The 15,574-nt window shown below is 40.3% G+C and overlaps 1 protein-coding gene across 1 annotated transcript in view; it reads right to left on the minus strand.

Moving 5' to 3' along the window:
• LOC113008770 (thyrotropin-releasing hormone-degrading ectoenzyme) overlaps positions 1 to 15,574 on the minus strand; it is a 276,012-nt gene that overhangs the window by 70,958 nt on the left and 189,480 nt on the right. Inside the window, exon 6 of the mRNA XM_026146492.1 lies at positions 1,132 to 1,245. Within this exon, the coding sequence (XP_026002277.1) occupies positions 1,132 to 1,245 (114 nt within the window). The remainder of the gene's footprint in view (positions 1 to 1,131; positions 1,246 to 15,574) is intronic.

The raw sequence follows: 15,574 nt of genomic DNA on the forward strand, positions 1-15,574 counted from the left end.
AAGCTGCTACGCTCAAATTCAAATATTCCTCATCCACGCTGGACTGATCCTCCCACCCCAGCACTACTGTATTAACAATGCCTTCAAGGCTTGTTTTATTTTTACTATTCTTTTTTGTTAATTTTATTTGATTCAATTAAGTATCTTTTTTCATGTATGTAACTTATCTGTTTATTGAATTATCCATGTCTGTGGTTTTATTTGATGTCTGTTCCCTCTAAGTTTTTATTTCTTTGCTGAACGGTCCAAGAGACTGAAGACGTCACTTGGATGAGTGTCGACATGTTTCTCCCACTGAAAACATTATGTGCTGATGAACAAAATCAGCTTTCTTGGTTTTCCTTACCTGGATGATTGTGCATGCATCAAGACACTTTGTTGCAGGGTGCTGAATTAAAATTTGCCCCGATAGCACTTGAACACCTACAAGTTCTCTTCTGCTCCACGTTTGACATAGTACATATGTGCTCTATAGCACCATACATAAAACACAGTTAACAGCAACATTCGCCCTCAAGATGGCAGGGCAACAAGGCAGCCTCCAGAAACAAGCACACATTCCTATGTTTGTTATTAATTAAGGATTAATTCAAAGACATTTTTGTTAGATTCTATAATTACATAAAATTATGTATATTTATGAGTGCAAAATCCATATTTCTATTAAATAACCTAAAAAATGGCCAACCTTTAATTTCAGTTTATCCCACTGACCACCAGCAGCATCATTGTGCTTTTAAGCTTTACCTGTGGTTGTGATCCTGATCCAGCACCCACCCAACAGGCAAATCTTACTGAGGACAGGTTAATGATCTTGTTTTCACCTGCCTACACTGGCTGCTTCCTCTGCTAGCCATGGCATGTCATGCTTGTGATCTATGCGTGATCTGTCCCGTACCCTGCGATTGTCTTTGATGTTGCTCACCCATCTGTGGAAAGGCCAGGAGGTACCAGACGAGAGCCATACTGGCAAATTACTGCAAATTAAACGGCAGTTTTCTCTGACTTCAGTAGTCATGATGAAATTAATGAAAAATACAAATGTTTTTTGTAACTTTCTAACAAAGGTATAGTGTGGCTGGCACATTAATACCTGTTCATAAATGAAGTAAAAGTCAAGTTTACACTCACCATGTTCCACTTTGGGAAGAGAAAGTCAGTGCCGACGTACTCGAAGAAATGAGCAAAACCTTCTTTTAGCCAAACATCCTCCCACCACACTGGAGTCACCAGATCACCGAACCACTGAAAGACAGAGACAAAATCATTTCATATGCTTTCATGTCTTAAAGAGTTATTTCTTATGAAACTGTTTTATGAAACCCATTCTTATATTCAAACCATAAACTGTGTACAACTAATGGATGAAGCATCACTCGTTAGCTTTCAGAGCACTGTGTTTAAAGCTTAAGCTTAGCAATGTGAGAGTTACCCTCTAGGTTTATTAGAGCCTCCCTCAATTCGCTACTTTGAAACAGAAACAGATCTTCTTTGCTTAATTTGTCACAATCTATGGAGAGAATAGGCCTCGCCTGGCCATGAAACGGCTTTCAATCAACTGTCCAGTGGCATTTGAGCCTCTAAAAATAAAGAGCCACGTATTAAAATAGATGTAGTTATACTTATGTCAATATCATTTAAAAGGGTGAGTTAAATAAAAATTCACCCTCTGTAGAGTTTTGATTAAGGGATAAAGCAGTTAAATAGACCAATGCTGTTTTTTGTACCTGGATGTAAACATGTTTATTTTCGCAGCCAGCCTCGACTGCCCAATTGAGAATTACAATTTTTTTTTTTACAATTTGGGCAGCACGGTGGCACGGTGGTTAGCACTGTTGCCGCACAGCAAGAAGGTCCTGAGTTCAATTCCACCATCAGGCCGGGGTCTTTCTGTGTGGAGTTTGCGTGGGTTCTCTCCGGGTACTCCGGCTTCCTCCCACCGTCCAAAGACATGCAGCTTGTGGGGATAGGTTAATTGGATAATCCAAATTGCCACTAGGTGTGAATGTGCGAGTGAATGTGAGTGTGAATGGCTGTCTGTCCCTGTGTGTTGGCCCTGCGACAGACTGGCGACCTGTCCAGGGTGTACCCCGCCTTTCGCCCTATGACAGCTGGGATAGGCTCCAGCGCCCCCCGCGACCCTGAAAAGGATAAGCGGAAGCGAATGGATGGATGGATGGCATTTGCATGAGCTTCATTTTTCAGTTCCAGATGCTGCAGCTTGATGTACACATGTCCTCTACTCGAATATGAAAGTTTAGTCATGTTTGCATGAAATTGCTACTTATGTGGTATGAAGCAATTTATTACTAATGTCCATCATTTTATCTCTTAAAGCTGGTTGTTTTACTTTTAGAGTGAAGTTCAAAATTGCTGAAATTATGCAAAAACAGATTGTGTTTCATTGAGTTGTGTGCATGAAAATTGCCACAAATAATCCACTCTGAGTTCCACAGTCACACCGTGAAGTAGGTGTGAATTTGTGTGTTTCAGAAAGTTACTAAGAGATATGTATCACACATTTAGATACAGCCAATTAATCTTCAACTTATCCAATATTTGTTAAGATATTTATGTAAAAATCAAAAACCTAATGCTGATGCCACAGTCACAGAATTTTCATAGTGGTTTTAGTCCAATATGTCCAAGATTAGTTTATTACCAGCTCTTCAACCACTCCTGTAGAATGAATAAAATTTCATATTCCATCTTTAGAACATACAAAACTGTTTTTGTTGTGCATAGGAAAGAAAATCCAATTAAATCCAGACAAATTCTGAGCAGGGAGAGTACGGCCTTCCAAGTCCTGCCCCTCCTGAAGGACTGACTTGGCTTCCTCGCCTGCTCTGAGCTGATGTGATGAGGCAGGTTCACTCATCAACAACACCATAGGGCAACCAACAACGTTGCTCCAAAGTGTGACAAAGGAAGGGGAGGCTTTGGCTCTCATTCAGCTGGCATGCTACCACCTGATTGGACTGTTAGCCTTTTCTCAAGCTGCCTCAGAGCCTCGTCAGAGTAAACCAGCAGTGAAGTCTAATAAAGGCAGAGCACGTAAGAAAATAGAGTGAACTTTGCTGATAGCGAAACGCGCAGCCACAGGAGTAATTTATTGGATCCAAGCGGTTTCCTGGCGACGCAGTTTGAATGAAAACGGTGGGGAACAAACAGGCGTCTCTACCAGCTTTGTTTCTGAGTCTGAGCGTTCCCTTTAAATCTTCAGACGCACAAAGAAAAAAAGTTTACCTCAAATTTCCTTTAAACCCTGATTAAAGTTCCATCTGTAGAAACAGCACACACTGCAGTTTTGATACATCAGCACAGTGAGTGTGAGACTGTACGTTTGGCAGCATGTCTGCAGTAAATTGTCCTTCAACTGATCAAAGTTTGTGTGGTCAAGCAGAGAAGTACCTAGACTGTGCATATGTGTGTGTGTGTGTGTGTGTGTGTGTGTGTGTGTGTGTGTGTGTGTGTGTGTGTGTGTGTGTGTGTGTGTGTGTGTGTGTGTGTTCAGTGTTTTTGGGTAAATCTGCAAGCAGCTGAAAAAAGTCAGACTTAATTATGCAGTGTGGTGTTATAAGTCTTTCCATATAAATCAAAAAGGGCACAAAAGCTAATCCCCCGACCAACAACAACAGAACTGCCTTTCATGCAATTAGTTACTGGAGCTTTCAACAGATGCTGTCACCCTGCAGAGCGAGAGCTCAGTGCATCAGAAATTAATGACCAGGGTTTTTTATTTGTTTCAGAAGTGAAGGAGGAACATTGAGCATCCGCCTTCACCAAAAAACAGAGGCTGGCCCTCTTTATGTGGCAGCGGGGGCGAGGAAACCTACTTCAGTCGAGTGCGGCATATGAGGCAGATAATCAAACGCTCCCAGGTGGTGGAGATGCTGCAGCTCTTTTTGAAGACATCTTGTAAAATTGTCAAAGCAGAAATTACTAAATATAATGAAGGGCAGGATTGAAACCAAGTTAATCATTGGGGCTGAAAGGACAAAAACATCTGCACACTGCAATGCTGACTCAGGCGTTTTGTGACTCTTGCTGGTCGATGATTTACATCTGTGTTCTTTTCTTGCCTTTATTGTTAATCATGAGTCTCTGCTGCTTTCTATCTCATTTAGTATTGTCTACTAGTGCGTAGAGCAGTTAAAATGCCATTTTATGGCTTCTTTCCATAGATTCTAACAACAGAACAGATGCAGCTTCTGGGTCTGAAAAGCAAACATGCTCAGAAATGGCTTAAACCTGCGTTCTTTCTAATGGCCTGCAGAGGGCGACTCCTGCAGCTGCGTAAAGACTTTCAGTTGAAGAAGTCGATGGGCACACAGGTCTAGCCTCCCATACTCTCTGATCTCAGAGAATAATTTCCTTTTGAGATCATGGGCTCAAGTTTCAAAGTGTACTAAAAACATGTCAAAGTTTCAAATGATGTAAAACAACACTAATGTTAGTGACAGTTCAGTAATTAGAATCAAATGAGGTTCTATATGTGTCGACTGTGCTCCCAGTACAATGTCCTAAACGTCTATAAATACATACAGATTTATAGGAATTGATATTTCCTCCTTAACTTCACTAGACTAGCAGCCTGGTCAGTAGTGATGGGGGCTGTTATTGGTCGGGTTTGATTAGCAATTAGCCCCTTCTTATAGATTTCTTCTTTGTTTGGCATACCGGAATTGAAAACTTATGACAGAAGATCAGCAAGACCAAAATGCATGTTTTAGACTAAATTGGAAAGGCTTTTCTAGTTGTTATTTTAATGTGCTTGTTGAGGATGTGGGTGTAACACAGCCAAACCTTACTCCTATATCATATTAAACGGAGCAGGGTAGACTCAGGAAAGGCTGAATTAACTGATCCAATTAGCCTAACAAGGAAATCTTGCTGGGGGAGATAACAGGAACACCTGGAGCAAACCCACACAAGGATGGGGAGAACAGGCCACAAGTCCACAAATAAAGGCTGAAGCCAACCAGGAACCCCCCTGTAATATTGTTAACCACAGCAACCTAATCTTAGCTGGTTTAAAATACAGCTGCTTTACTTTGAGTGGTTACAACTGAAAAATAGAATTAATTTTGAAAGTGTTGTTGACATTTGTAGATATTTATATTTAGCAGTATGTCCCACATGGCAGGGAAAGCACATGATGTATAAAAACGGTGGGGACAGGGTGCACGTGGGTTGTGCAGCTGTAAAACTACCCACCTGCAGGGTGGTGAGCGGTGGTTAATCAGACGAGATTTAAAATCCCGTCTGATTAACCACATTCAGGATCTAGTAAAACATACAAGCTAAGTTTAACTGTAGCAGAACTAATTTCAGATATGAATTTAGTTATTTTTATATACATTTTTACTCTATTTTTTTGATCTGGCTTCATTTTATATTTATGTGGTTAGGTTTTGTAATGCCCTTGAGTCTTTTTTTACCGTGTTACTTAGTCTAAGAATTCTTGTCAGTACATCTGCTGTGAGTAAAAAGTAATTTGGTCAGCGCCTGCTTTTTTTTTTTTTTTTAAATAAATATTTTACTTGGTTTTAGTCTTTTTTCTTCCCCGTCATGCTTCTAAATATATTGCACAGCATGTCTGAAATCTTAATGAGCTGCGGGTGCGCTTCAGGAAAACAATTTTTAAGAGTAACCGATTGGAATTCCTGCATATTGTATTTATTAAATCATATTTCACTCTAGTTTCTGTGTCTTGTTCTGAGATCATTTTGCAGAGAAAGTGGCTCACTGATACTTTCAGTCCCTTTGTGTAAACATGTGAAAGTGTCCTTAGAAGCACTGCTGCCATTAAAGCCAGAGGTTGGATAGACCAAATACGCATTTGACTGATTTTCCCTTTTTACTGCATTTTTTATGAGGACAAAATAGAAACTCTTTGTGACATTATATTTTTGAAGCACACTTCTTCTCAGCTCTGTAAGCCTGCACAGTTTGGAGGGAATTCACCTCTTCACCTGCATGGACACACACACACACACCCTGTAGATATGGTGAAGCTGAAGAATGTGTCCAGACATGCATACTAACTCCTTTCTCTCACTCTCTGGCAGGTTGTGTCTGTGTCTGGGCAGGGATTCAAACCGACCACCCTGTGGGGAGCTGGCAGGCTGGTCAGCTGGCTGCTTCCGATGCCTGGCTCAACAGACACTGGTTCAACTTCCTGAGGCGGAGCTAGAGTCACAGCGGGGACCGCTGCAGTTTATAGGATGGAAAACCAGTGCCAGATGAAGTTGTACTCACATCAGGAGGAGTGCGAGGTCGCTGCTTCCTCTCGATACTCACACAGATGCTGGAACGTAACCAGACTATTAATTCATTCATGTTCATGACTGTGACTCTGTGATGTTTGGTTATGTTTCAGTGGGGCGGAGCCAACAGATTTATTCATGTAGTCCTATTTTTGTCTCCAAGCTCCAGCTGTTGTGTTGCAGGAAGGGACAAATTCTTGTCCAGTCGTCCCACTATCGTTAATTAAGTTAAGGAATTAACTTCCTGTTGTAGTGCAGGAAGCAAAGAGGTTTGGTTAAAGGGAGTAAGTTTAATTTATTCCCTCTTTATTATTGTTAGTCGCTGCTGTTCAGTTTGGTGTTGTTTTTCCACGGGAAGGACTAAATAAAGTCAAATCTGATTTTTTTTTAATCTTCCCCTAAATTGTCAGTCTTCTCTCTATTTAGCTTGATTTGTTGTTGGAGGAAGTGAATGAGTAGAGTGACATTTAATTTATATTTCCTCATTATCTGACTCTCTTATCGGGTTTAGCACTAACTATATTAATGTGGATTGCTTGTATGTTTGCTAGTTTGTGAGGCAGCAGCATTAAATGGTTGTGACAGGGATTACGGCTGTGTGCCAAGCACTATATTGGCATTTGTAAACAGTGATTTCTTGTCATTGAGTCCTCCTTTGTCATTGTTATTTAATACAATAAAGATAATTGTGTGGTAGAAATTCTACATGTAAATTTATGCAGTGCTATTATCCCATTATCATTACTTCCACTTCCACTACTCCCTGCTGTTTAGATAGATGTTTGGGAGTAAAGAAGTTGATGCAAGCCAAATGAATTTTATTTATACAGCCCCGAAATCATAAATAATGCATTTGCCTCAGATTTGCATCAGGCTATTCTTAGACTCTGAATTCAGATCGTTAGCTGATGAAGAGACTTAATCAGAAATGAAAGCCTGTTTTCACAAATCAAATGGAAATGGGCTGTTTAAAGGGGAGCTGTTGCGCTTTCCCATATGTATTGTTATGATAGTGGGTGCTTATATTACAAAAATGGCAAGAATTTCAAATAATGAGGTTGGTACCTGTGATCCTAAAGTTAAAACTAAACAGTATGCAGCCATCCTCTAATGCTTATCCAGGTCCAGGTCGCAGGGTTGCAGCAGTTTAAGGGGACATGCCCATATCTACCTTTCGTCAGCCATCTCCTCCAGCTCTTTCAAGTGAGAGCCAAAGTCAACAGAGAGATTTAATCTCTCTACTCATTCACTAGGTCAGCACCTAGAGACTTCTCATAGTAGGACATGACTGAAACATCTCACCAAAGCACCCGGGAGGCCTTGTGGATTGGGTGGCAGTCAAAGCTAGCTATCCTCAGCCTCAAACATTTTTACAGTTGAGTTTAGTTTAATTTATTGCCACAAAACACACTGCATGTGATGGTTGGTAGTTCATGATGGTGCATGCAGGAAAAATCTCTGCTGTGAAAGGATAAATTAAAAAAACAAACAAACGATAGACTGGTTTTGTCCACCAACAGAAATTAGGGAAGTTTGTGTATTTTTCTGTTAAAAGAATAAAGATTCTGATCAAAGAACGAGTTTCTAGTCTGCAGTAAAATCCCTTTGATTTTTGCTCTATCAGACAAACTGCTGCTGAGTTGCTCTTCTATTAAACATGACAGTTTACATTTGATTCTCTGTTCTCCTGCTTTAAAAGGATTTCACTTTTTATCCAGCTGGTTGATAACGGTGGAAGTGGGTCAGTAAGTTTTCAGCTCCCATCATGCTGATTCATCCTGGTGTAGTTTGTTCAAGCTTTTTGACAAAGAGAAAATATAATTAATTTTTACACTGCAGAGATTTTTTTCCTTTCATGGTGACAGACCCAATGACAAGAACTAATCCTCCATACTTGTTACGACTTCTCTGCTAATTAAAAATGACAACTTCTGTATTTTTTTTTAACGCACTTGTCTTCATTAGCTTTTCTGTCGTCTCTCATGGTGTTTCAGCCTCATTAAAACACAAAAACGCCTCTGGTGGGTCAGCCATTTCTGCCGAGAGGGAGAGGGGGGTTGACTCGGGTTGCCATGGTTATGCTGTTTCCATGGTTAAACACATGAATTGTAGGTAGGTGGGGTTGTTCATAAAGTGCAGCAAGGGAAGCCAAAAAAAGAAAACATTCAAAGCTGAAACTAAAGACTGCTGAGGCTCAAGATGCAGGAAAGAAAAGTCCAACGTCAGGAATAAAGATGATGAGTCAGTAAAAGGAGGCATAGAGAGATGGGACATGGTGTCTGGCTTTTAAATTTAGTAAAAGCTGAGAAAGTGACAGAGACAAATGCATGAATGCAAAGCAGAAACACGGAAATCAATGTTTGTTTTAAGGATTGCTCAGGAAAGGTGAACTTGCCCAGTCCCTATCCAAAGATGGCTGTGAAATGGTTATATTACCCCCAGAGTTCAGAAAATGATCAAACAGTATCGATAACACAGAACTGGAATCAACAGCCACTTCATGTTTCCTTTCTAGTTGTTACAGATAGCTAATAAAGTACAACAAACAGTGCTTAGATCTCCTTATGTCCCACCACAAGAAAAGAGTACGGTCACAAAAACGAAGTAATTTGTCATCCACGATGCTAAGCTTTAAAACAATTTTACCTCATTAATATGCAAATCCATGTAGCGAGGCCAAACAAAATGTAATCCCATCATCTGCTCTGGTACATATTGTTCTTTAGTTATCCGTTTCCTGCTAATTAAGCTAATTAGCTCATAGGCAATGCTACACATCTGGTATCAATTTGAACTTGTTAAAGTATAAAGGAGTTTAAGCAATTTCTGGGAGATCATTGTTCTCTCATTAATATGCAAATCTATGCAGACAGGTGTTCCACAATCTAATCAGATCATCTGGCTTTTTGGGGTGTCTTGTGTGGAAGTTTCTATGGTATTGATGAGCAATGTTGCATGGTTTCCTTTTGAAATATGATAGATTATAGCAGACCACTTACCCTCTCAGTTATGAAAATTTGATGATTTAAATTACTTAATTTTTAATATATGTTTTGAACTAGTCTAAACTAAAAGTTTCCTCATGTTTTTCACTGAGCTTTTTGCCCTCTGAGTAAACAAGCTTTGGTCTGCAGTCTCGACAAAAAGAATAAAAAGCACTCATTATTCCATTCTACGTTAAAGCATATTTCTAATTGTAGAAAGAAAACACAGACAAATACCAAGCACTGAGAAGTATTCTTGTCAGGTGATATGAGTACCTTCATTTGTAGAGCTGGCTTACAGCAAGCATTGCAGATTCTGGCAAGGCAAATTTGTTTGTGATATAAAACAGTTACATGTAACTAGTTTCTTCGTTACAATCAAGGTAGGAAACAAAAATGGACCACCTTTGATTTTACAGTTGAGCTTAGCTGTAAAGTTCAACATCTTAGGTTTTCCTCATATTATAGTGACTTGTTAATCACAAGGTAGCTATAAACCTGTACCTTAAAACTTAATGTGCTTTATTGGCATTTTTACTCTAAAAATAACTGGAATTTGCGTAACGGGCAACTTGTAGTTTCAAATATGACTTAAAATTAGCTGCTGAGACTTTTCTGGAAAAGATCTATAATGTCCTCATTAAATTCTGCACAATCTGACTTACTTTTGCAATCAGTGGAGTTGCCCAATTCTGCTTTGACTTTACTCTGCAGACCTAAAAATCTATTGGTAAGTAACTACCAAGTGTAGAACTAGCTGGTTAGCTGTTTGGTACTTTTTCTCAGTTGACACAAAGGGTACTTTCATATGAAGGTGGGAATAACTTTTTTCTGTAGTACATAGAGAGATCTATGTACTACAGAAAACTGAATCTTTTTCCATTCATGTCTAAGCAGAAAAGCCCAGATCTCTCTCTCCATTGGCTTCCCCCACCTCTTCTATTGGGACAGCTAAGCATTCCCAAGTCTTCCGAGGGATGTAATCTCTCCAGTGTGTCCACTCCCAAAACACCTCATCAAAAAGGCAATCGGGAGCTACCATAGCTGGTTCCATCTTGGCCAGGTCTCCCTTGAAAAAGAGGTTTTTAATCTCAATGGGATCTTCCTGGTTAAATAAAGGTTAATAATAATAATAATAATTTAATGTTGAGGTGTAATAAGTCTACTCTGACTCCATTCCAAAGAACTGAGCTCCTTGTGCATCTTTCCCTTCGCATACATTTCCTTCCACATATGCGGAGTACTCCACGTAGTACTGGTGTAGAGAACTACCCCACTGGTGGTGGAGTACCATGTTTGTCCTGCTTATAGTCCCGATTTCCTTCTTTGGTTAACTAGCCATAACTCACACCAATCCATCTGTCATCCTCCTGCAAAACTGCTATCACTGATGAACAAGACGCTGAGACACTTAAACTCCTCCATGCCAATTGTACTGTTATCTGGGCAGCCAAGCATCTAGGCTATTGGTTAAGTAAATGCTATTTCCACCAATCAACAACCACATGAGATTGTATTATTCTTCTAACCTTGCGTACACCATCTGGAAACCTTGCTCTCTGGGTATACCCAGGAATTCCCAGCAGCTAAATAATCCTTAATACAGGTAAAGTGGCACTCTGATGAATGCTGTATGTTTAGTATGTTAAGTACAGCTCATGTCTTGCTGAGTGAAATTTTCACAGATGAAAAGTAGTTGTTTGGGGGAACCAAGTTACTTTAGCAGTATAATGGACTAACCTATTTTTAAAAATGAAATTAAGGTTGCTGCCATGGTTTGAAAAATCTTACATGCATCAAAGTGATCATGCAACAATGCACTAAAACATAATAAAAACACTTGTTTTTTTAACAGATTCGTTCTTTCCTTCCTTCACCTTTGTTTTTCCTCTCTTTCTTTCCATCTCTCCCCTCCTTTAGAACAAAGCAGAACTGTGCCTTTGATCATCGTCTTCTTCCTCTCCTCCCTCCGCCTGACCCTCACTGATAAATATTCATCCCTCACTTGAGCAGAGGGACTGAATCTGATTTTCACTTTCTGTTTGGATGGAGCTCCTCACGGCTCTATGGCAGCCAACACCAAATGACTCTTGGTTGTCATTTGGCACAAATATTGTTTACATCTCCACATCTGTGAACCTAGTGAGAATTTCACAAGGTCTTATACCCTGACTGGCTGAATTTGAAATTAGCGCTGTCACAACAAACAGTCACAACAAACTCTCAAACCTCCTGCTTAATTAATCTTTATGCGAATCCTGTTTGTTTGGGGATTAAACAGTGGCCACAGGCCAAATGGTGGTAAATTTTGAAATTTGATTTTGGATAATAGCCTATGCTAAAGACCAACAGGCAATGGAAAAAAGATCTCAGATGCATCTGGATAAGTTGCATCTGGACCACAGCACGTGTTGTAAGAAGCTGCCAGAAGTATTCTGAGATAACTGGTCCATAGCCTTAGAGCTTACTGCAAAACTCCTGGCCACTTTAACCTGAAATATGGACCACATATGAATGAGGGATTACATAAAACTGCACACCACTTGCATACTGATGCAGTTGGAGCTGCCTTATAGAGTTTTGGACCAACTGGACTTTGCTGTAATTTTTCATGCCAGTTGGAACAGGAATAAGCAATCTTCTGTATGTGGACCAACTTGGCTTAACAGACAAGCTTTTCTGTTCAAGTTGATTCGGGACAGACAGCATCATCCCTACAGACTTCTTGGGCTGTTGAATCTGCAGCAAACACAGCAGCTAGCAGCCTGACAAGTTATGAGAATTGTGGACATGGTTTAAGGTTCTTTGCTTTCTCTGGACCAACTATATCTTAGCTCAAAAGTTTGTTGGATAGACTTTGGATAAGGTAGATCCAGTCTAATAAGCATGGCACAGAGTTCTAAACTGACTGAGCTGAGTTATAAAACGTTCTAGATTATTTCAACACAAGTCTAATTGTACATAGACCAGTTCTAAAAGTTGCCTGCAAAGCTCTAGACCAGTTGAACCAGTCCATTATTATTCTCAGGGCCCTGCATTACACAAGTTTAATTGTATTCATTCCCAACTTGTTGCATAGTGTGTGGGAACAAAAGGGACACCTTAGTGAAAGAAGTGAACCCAAACCACAATCGTTTCCTAAACATGACAAGTAGTTTTTGTACTCTAACTAAACATGTGTGAAAGCAAAACAAATCAAATTGCACTGGCTGACACCAAAGGGCACCATGTGCTGCCAATCCATACCGACAGGCGTGATATCAAGTTCTGAAGCTCTGAACTGAAACACATAGATCAGCTGGATGAGCCAAAAGCTTCACTGCAGATTTTCTAAACCCAGAACAGTGCAGATGGCACAGCCAAGATAGATAGCTGACTCCTGAGGGCTTTATACTGAAATGTAATTGATTTTCTTTCCCTGTTTTTATGCCAAAAAAATAATGCTGAGTCACAATTGGCCCCATCTCTGACAAGTTTCAAATAACACAGCTGAGTGCAATGTACTGGAAGTCTCCTCTTCATGTGTTGGCAAGAACTTCTGCCATCAGAGAGTCGGAGCTGCTGTTGTTAGCTTAAGCTTACAGTAATTTATTGATGATGGTTGTGTGACAGTGAGCAAAGAGAGAGGGCGGGTTCAGGTGACAGTTTGTCAGACAAAGCATGTGCACAGCTCTGTAATTCCCATTGTTTCCCTGACAGTCCCGCCACACTTCCATTATCGAGTCTACAAGTGCATGCAGTTCAAATTGATGCTGCTGGATGAGAAAAAAAAGAAAACTGTCACAACTTTTAATTTACTGCAGAAGAAACTGCACATTGAACTCACTGCAACAGTGTGTCTGTGTTTTTTGATGTGTTCTGTCAGAGCCAATCAAAGGAAAGTTCCTGAGCCTGAAGACAGACTGAAAGAGGGAAACATACTTACCTGTGTATGACTTCTAATTAGCCACAACTCAACCTCAGAGCAACTGTGAATACAATAAAAAAAAATACACAAACTGACACGAAAAGCTACAATTTATTATTCCATTCTGAAAACTTTCAACGGGACTTTCCTAGACTTTAACCTGAAAAGGTTCTGGATGCGCACACAGATTTTTAGAAACATCTTAATATCGTCCATTTTAAAACATAAAGGTTGAGTCCTTTCTTAAAAAACAGCTGGGCACTGTTGTTTCAGCTAAATATTAATCAAACAGGAGCCATTTTTATGTGAGCAGTAATACACATTTGGTGCTCCAGTTAACATTAACAGCTCTAGGACACTTTTAGAAACAGCACATTTGAAATCATTAATTTGGGTTACAGGCTCAGCAATTTCCCCAAAACAGCTGGGCTCTGTCTTTTTTACCCAGAACTTCATTCAAACAGCAGATTATAGGGCACTTGTTGGGGACTATATTCAGTGAGAGAGTAATACATATTTGGTGCTCTAGTTAACATTTGCAACACTAAGGCAATGCTTTAGTTTTTTTACACAGCTCATCTGATATAAAGTTTCAGGATCGCTAAGTTCCAAAAACTTGGTGTTGCTGAAAAAGACTTTTCTCAGCTGTGGAGGAATCGCCATCAAGTGTTTGTCAAGATAAAGTGCTGAATTATTAGCTAACACTTGCAAACCTGATTAGTACACTTCATCGACAGACAAAGAGATGTTCGAATTAATACAAGAAAAATGCTCCAAAAACACAAAAAACTGAGAGCTTCAGTCAATCAATGCAGATATGCCTTAACTTATTAAAATTAAAAGATTGGATTTACGTCTTTTTCAATTTTGTTATGATTCGGGTTCTTGATCGAGCATTCAGTTCCGTTTAACATCCATAATGTTCCCTTTGCTTCCTGTTTGGTTTTTCACCATTTTGTATTTCTTGTTATTCATCCTCAGTTACGGATGTTGTTGGTTTTGTAGTCTCAGTTTAGTATTTTGTTTTTGGTTTAATGTTCACTTGTACCTTGCTTGGCCTTCATGTTAGGTGTTTCCTATTGTGTCATTTTAGCTTTTCCTGTTTTATTTTGGTAAACTTTGTCTTGTTTGTTTAGTATTCAGTTTTATTTTCCCTGATTAGTTCCAGGAGTGTTCCCTATAGTTTCCCCATCTCCCTGATTATCCTGTGTCTCTAGCCCTCAGCTCATCCTGTTCCATTACTGGTCCTGGTTTCTGTAGTCTTATGGTTTCCTAACTTCCTAGTATACATAAGAATACTAGCGTTTGCAGCACAGTGGTTAGCACTTTTGCCGTACAGCAGAAGGTCCTGAGTTCAATTCCACCATCAGGCCGGGGTCTTTCTGTATGGAGTTTGCATGTTCTCCCCGTGTTTGCGTGGGTTCCTTCCGGGTACTCTGGCTTCCTCCCACCGTCCAAAGACATGCAGTTAGTAGGGATAGGTTAATTGGTTAATCCAAATTGCCCATAGGTGTGAATGTGCGAGTGAATGTGAGTGCGAATGGTTGTCTGTCCCTGTGTGTTGGCCCTGCAACAGACTGGCGACCTGTCCAGGGTGTACCCTGCCTCTCGCCCTATGACAGCTGGGATAGGCTCCAGCACCCCCCGCGACCCTGAAAAGGATAAGTTGAAGCGAATGGATGGATGGATGGACTAGCGTTTGCCTGGCATTATGCATGTACAGTGGGGCAAAAAAGTATTTAGTCAGCCACCGATTGTGGAAGTTCCCCCACTTAAAATGATGACAGAGGTCAGTAATTTGCACCAGAGGTACACTTCAACTGTGAGAGACAGAATGTGAAAAAAAAATCCATGAATCCACATGGTAGGATTTGTAAAGAATTTATTCATAAATCAGGGTGGAAAATAAGTATTTGGTCAATAACAAAAATACAACTCAATACTTTGTAACATAACCTTTGTTGGCAATAACAGAGGTCAAACGTTTACTATAGGTCTTTACCAGGTTTGCACACACAGTAGCTGGTATTTTGGCCCATTCCTCCATGCAGATCTTCTCGAGAGCAGTGATGTTTTGGGGCTGTCGCCGAGCAACACGGACTTTCAACTCCCGCCACAGATTTTCTATGGGGTTGAGGTCTGGAGACTGGCTAGGCCACTCCAGGACTTTCAAATGCTTCTTACGGAGCCACTCCTTTGTTGCCCGGGCGGTGTGTTTTGGATCATTGTCATGTTGGAAGACCCAGCCTCGTTTCATCTTCAAAGTTCTCACTGATGGAAGGAGGTTTTGGCTCAAAATCTCACGATACATGGCCCCATTCATTCTGTCCTTAACACGGATCAGTCGTCCTGTCCCCTTGGCAGAAAAACAGCCCCATAGCATGATGTTTCCACCCCCATGCTTCACAGTAGGT

This window comes from Astatotilapia calliptera, chromosome 17 (assembly GCF_900246225.1).
Source record: "Astatotilapia calliptera chromosome 17, fAstCal1.2, whole genome shotgun sequence".
In the NCBI taxonomy this organism is placed as follows: Eukaryota; Metazoa; Chordata; class Actinopteri; order Cichliformes; family Cichlidae; genus Astatotilapia; species Astatotilapia calliptera.